The following is a 5,508-nucleotide window of genomic DNA, read 5'->3' as shown; positions in this document are numbered from 1 at the left end:
ATTGCTCTTTATTATTCTGAAAGCTTAGTTTAATTTCTATATATTTAAATCTATGCGGAATTTCAACATGTCATTAATCCGATTCAAATGTTAGCTCAAGTTTTTCCCTTTCTGGAATGTGGCAAAACTGACTAATTGTTTGTTCAATTCAGATTGCAACTGTGACATTTTAATGGTTTCGCGCATCTGAGTGGGATAAAACTGTAATGTCACTATCATGAAATTGTGATATGTCAATATCATGGAATTATGAAATTGTGAAGTCTAAATTCCCACCAAGAATCACATGAGAAAGTAGAAAAAACCACCAAAATTAGGAAAGTTTTAGTGTGCTCCAATTCCGCTGAACATGGCGAACAAATTTTGATGTCTTACTGGACGCGGAGATAACGGCGAGAACTGAGGCCATGGGAATGAATCATAATGAACACGCTCAGATCCTCCGCGTATGATGTTGACGTTCGGGAAGTTTCAAGGCAGACCCTGATGCTTGCTATGACTTCTATAAAAGCCCTTGCCACCCACAGTCTGCCCTTATCACGTCTTCCATTCCATTTCCGCGTGCCCGGCTTATCACGTCTTCAATTTTCTGCAAAATAATTTCATTTTCTGTAACATCGATGTGCTTGGAAGCCATGAAGACTGCCCAGCTTCTGGGTCTGTTTCTCATTCTGCTTCTCCATTCTGCTGCCATGGCTGCCACGCCCAAGCCAGTGAGTGTGCCCTTCGGCAAAAATTACGGCGCAAGCTGGGGCTCAGACCACATCAAGGAATTCCATGGAGGTCGAAAGGTCGAACTTCTTCTCAACAAACAGTATGGTATGTAATTATTATCTATTCCATTTCTTTTTGCATATTTCTGGGTCGTTTCATCTTTATCAGTCACTGGATATAACAAAGTAAGATGTAATATGGGGTTGGCAGGTGCGGGGTTCGAATCCAAGGGGACATATTTATTTGGGCATTTCAGCATGCAGATCAAGCTGGTTCCTGGTGATTCGGCTGGCACTGTCACGGCCTTCTATGTGAGTATATTCATAGTAAGTGTTGTGGGTTTCTTTTAAATCTGCTGTTTAATCACTTTGTGTGTGTTTGTTTATTTTGGGGCGAGCAGCTTTCTTCTCAAACTGCAGAGCACGACGAGATAGATTTCGAATTTTTGGGCAACAGGTCTGGGCAACCTTACATTCTGCAGACCAATGTATTCACAGGAGGCAAGGGTGAGAGAGAGCATCGCATATATCTCTGGTTCGATCCCACCAAGGATTACCATTCCTATGCAGTACTCTGGAACATGTACCAGATCGTGTAAGCCCCATACTTGAAGCCGGGACATTCTAGCGATTTCTTATTTCAAATGGGAGTAGTTTAAGTATCATTTTTTTTCTGGAGTTTCTCAATAAGATTAAAAAAATTGTGATCAAATTAAGATTTGGGGTAAAATTTTGATTGGCCTGGTTTAAACTAATTTTTTTAAAGATATTTAGAAGATTTTTAGATATTTCCATTGTGAAAAATTCACCAATTTGGCACTGGAACGTTCATGAATATTGATGTGTGTGATGGGTTTTTTGTGCAGGTTTTTTGTGGACTCGGTACCAATCCGCGTGTTCAAGAACTGCAAGGACCTTGGGGTAAGGTTCCCTTTCAACCAACCAATGAAGATCTATTCGAGCCTGTGGAATGCGGATGACTGGGCCACCCGAGGGGGTCTGGAGAAAACCGATTGGAGCAAGGCGCCCTTCACCGCCTCCTACAAGCAATTCCACGTCGATGCCTGCGAAGCTTCTGCTGCGGAGTCGGTGTGCGCTACGCAGGGGCGGCGGTGGTGGGATCAGGTGGAGTTCAGAGACCTGGATGGGCGGCAATGGCGGTTCTTGAAATGGGTGAGGAAGCACTACACTATCTACAATTACTGCACCGACGCCGCCAGAAACAAGAAAATGCCGCCGGAATGTGTCCGCGATCGCGATAACATTTAGAGATTTTTTATCAGCGATGATGGACGCCATCAGCACCTTATGCTACCGTCGGATTATAAAATGTTAGTCGAATCGATTTTTTCGGGTGATAATAATTCGTATTTGTTTCCTTCAGAAAAATATAACAATGCGTTTGTTTACTATAAAGGGGTCTCTCGAGCTTATTATAGTGTGGCTTGTGATGCCTAATCTTGCATAGTTTAATTCAAGGGTTGTTTGAACTTCGCCATCGATATGCTTAATGTGATTGGAATATTAATGTAATGGGAAAAAGAGTACGGCCATATTATTTGTTTTCCCTCGATTTTTTTTTGAATGCCCACTAATAAAACCATATTTACGCAGCCTGGTTAAAAGGAGCAGCAGCAATGGCTACGGCTGGGTCGAGACTTTACTATATCAGTTTTACATCTTATGGTAAATTACTCATTAGCCAGGTTTACACCATGGTGTAGATGCTAGTTGTCTAAAAAAGAACATTATGAATATACATTATAAAAAAGAACATTATGAATATACATTATGAATATGACATATATTTATATTAGTGTTACATTTATATATGATAAGAAATATTTTTAAACAAAGTTTTTTTTTAAAAATCATATGTGAGAATTTTTTATCAACATATTTCAAACCAACAAACATGATTTATCATCAGAAAATATTATCTTTTACTACAACGCACTAAACATATTTTCGATTGGAAACTTCTATACTTTACCAAGCCTCTAATTACCGTGCACCCACATATAGAGTTGATTACGCAAAACATGTTTGATTTCAAACTCCAAAATATTTCAAAAACACAATTTGACTGATTACCAAACACCTCTTAACTTCACCACTACCAATCCCTTCCAGCAGATTCATAGAGGGTCTTTTCATTTAGATAAATTAGCATCTTATTGGCAGTGACAAACATGATATGAAAATTGTCTTTTCCTTTGGATTATGCACATACTTGTGCCTGAGTTTTTGACATCTCTATTTAGTCATGGTCTTAAATCTTTATACTTATTTATAGTTGGTTAAAATAACTCATTTAACCCAAAAAAAAATCATTATTAAAAATGAATAACAATATAAATATTTAGATAAATAAATTCAAAATTTGCAAAAACAATTTTTCTCAAATATTTATATTCAATTAATAATATGCTCTAATCATGTTCACATCTTCCTATTCAAGCTTTGAAGCCCATCCATAATTTCACTTAAGCTTTCACACTCCACACAATGACAACTCTGGAACACATCTACCCACATCTCGCTTTAGAGTCTCATATGTAACTTCTTTCTTCATCCACCATACTTCCACTATGCTACACAACTCATTTAAAAGACTAATGCACAACCTCACTTTGATAATGGCTAAAAATAAGGTAATTACACCAGTGTTTGAAGTTGGTTAAATTTAGAGAGTTTGAGTGTTAAGTCAATTTTAGTTAAGTGGTAAACTATTTTCAGTGTGTAGTTGCATGTCAAGATATTTCAGATAAATAATTAGTAAAAAAAAATATTTTTTACCTGATTCATTAAAAATCAAATTTTATGTGATCAATAAAACAATCACAACTTATGTGTTTTGAATGAATTGTGTATTTAACTTCTTTCCATTTTCAACTAATTGGTATCAGAGATCTATAATACCTGCGTAACCAGCCAGAAAAATGTAGAAAAAACTAAAGTTAAAAAAAATAAAAAAAATTATGTTACAAATTTGTCCAACTATACAAATTTCGCACTTTATTAGTACATAAAACCGCGCAGTTTTGGGAAATTTCGGGTTTAGTGCAGAGGTTGTTTTATACGGTTAAGAAGTTAGGAGTTATGAGTGCGCAGGGTATTAATACACTACACTGTGAGCCTTACATGAAAAGCAAAGCGTGAAACAATAAGCCACATTAAAAGGCCCGCCTAAAAAGAGTCGTTGTTTGACTTGTTACTTAAAAAACGGAAAAGCAAACGGGCTTTAATAAAGTCTCTTTTAAGTGTTCGTGAAAAGCCTTTTACAAAGGGGTCTTTTAAAAGATTCGTTAAGTCTGAAGAGTATTTTATGAGGGTTTTTTTAATGCTTTTTAAAGTTTTTTTAATAAAGTTCTTAAAAAAAAATATAAAAGCTTTTTTAATATAAAATAATTTTTATATTAAAAATAATTGAGGGTTAATTTACAAGGATATTTTTTCAAAAAAGGAGTTTTGTAAGTTTATAAAAAAGAGAAATTTAGGGTTTTTGAAGAGAAGTTTTGAAGGAAGATGGCTTTCTCAAATTTCAGCTCCAGTTCCCACTATTTATAAGGAAAGATTATCATGTGTGAGCCATTAAGATGGCGACCACTTTGCAGGTTCATGATGTTTGAGATTATGTCCAATTTGGGTTTTCAGAACCTACGGATGAAGCAACAGAACAAGCTCTCAATAATACAAAGGGGGAACAATGGAAGAAAGACAAGAAGAAGAATGCACAAGCGTTGCATTTTATCCAGCAGGGAGCGGACCGAGCAATGTTCCTGAAAATTATGATCACATCTTCAGCGAAAGTAGCATGGGATACTTAGGCGACAAACTATACAAGTATGGCCAAAATCAATATTGTTAAGTTGCAAAATACTAGGAGAGATTTTGAAAGTTTGCAGACGAAGGAGACAGAGGACATCGGTTCTTTCATGAATCGAGTCATAACTGTCATAAATCAATTAAAGGTTTATGGTGAAGAAATTAACAATCAAACAATGGTTGAAAAGGTCCTCAAATCTTTGTTTACCAAATTTGATGTTGTGGTAGCAGCCATAGAAGAAGCCAAGGATTTGGCATCATTAAAATTTGATGAGTTGATGGGATCACTTCTATCGCATGAAGCAAGGGTAGATAGAAATAAGGATTCCACTTTAGAGACCGCTTTCGAAAGGCAGGTTTCTATTTCAAAAGACAGAGGTCGAGGCAGAAGTAGATCGAGAGGCAGTGGACGAAGCAGAAGGTATGGTGGTTAGAGAGATGTCCGAGAAGCACATGAACATGAAAGTGTAAGCAAATACAGACGCTTCAACAATAATCAACGAGTTTGATAATCAACGGTGAGATGTTATTATTGCAATAAATTTGGTCATTATGCTCGTGATTGTAGGAAGAAGATAGCTGATCAAGGGAACCAAAGAGCTAATGTCACTACAGAGAGTACTAACTCCATGTTCCTAGCTTGCCATACCATGCATGAACCTTCTGCTAGTGTGTGGATGTTAGAAAGCAGTTACAATAACCACATGACATGAAACAAGGATTTGGTTGGAAATTTCAATCAATCTGTGAAAACAGAGGTAAAGTTGGGAATTGACAAGACTGTGGAAGTAGAGGGAAAAGGAGTGGTCAACATTCTAACCAAGCAAGGGGACTCGAAGACAATCTCAGAGGTATATTATGTTCCTAGTCTCAAACATAATTTGATTAGTGTTGGTCAATTGACACGGAAAGGATACAAAGTTATCTTTCAAGGTCAAGAATGTGTTATATATGACAAGTTAGCAAG

The 5,508-nt window shown here is 36.7% G+C and overlaps 1 protein-coding gene across 1 annotated transcript; it reads left to right on the top strand.

Moving 5' to 3' along the window:
- The first annotated feature begins 539 nt into the window (after positions 1-539).
- LOC149246434 (putative xyloglucan endotransglucosylase/hydrolase protein B) lies at positions 540-2,280 on the top strand. Its single transcript, XM_089455690.1, has 4 exons — positions 540-819; positions 925-1,025; positions 1,115-1,308; positions 1,580-2,280. Exons 1-4 carry the CDS (start codon positions 621-623, stop codon positions 1,980-1,982), a joined length of 897 nt encoding a protein of 298 aa, XP_089311816.1. The 5' UTR covers positions 540-620; the 3' UTR covers positions 1,983-2,280.
- Positions 2,281-5,508: the final 3,228 nt, after the last annotated feature.

Source organism: Pinus tabuliformis, chromosome 7 (assembly GCF_031772625.1).
Source record: "Pinus tabuliformis cultivar Carrire ecotype Pingquan chromosome 7, CPIR1, whole genome shotgun sequence".
NCBI classification, from domain to species: domain Eukaryota; kingdom Viridiplantae; phylum Streptophyta; class Pinopsida; order Pinales; family Pinaceae; genus Pinus; species Pinus tabuliformis.
The sequence above is the reverse complement of the archived record's forward strand: the minus strand, read 5'-3'. Positions and strand labels throughout refer to the sequence as shown.

What these genes read in the sequence shown, in the direction of transcription:
- LOC149246434 (XM_089455690.1), top strand. Translation starts at nt 621, where the DNA reads ATGTGCTTGGAAGCCATGAAGACTGCCCAGCTTCTGGGTCTGTTTCTC. An exon ending in GCACTGTCACGGCCTTCTAT is followed by an intron (nt 1,026 to 1,114) that starts GTGAGTATATTC and finishes TGGGGCGAGCAG; the next exon opens with CTTTCTTCTCAAACTGCAGA. An exon ending in TGGAACATGTACCAGATCGT is followed by an intron (nt 1,309 to 1,579) that starts GTAAGCCCCATA and finishes TTTTTTGTGCAG; the next exon opens with GTTTTTTGTGGACTCGGTAC.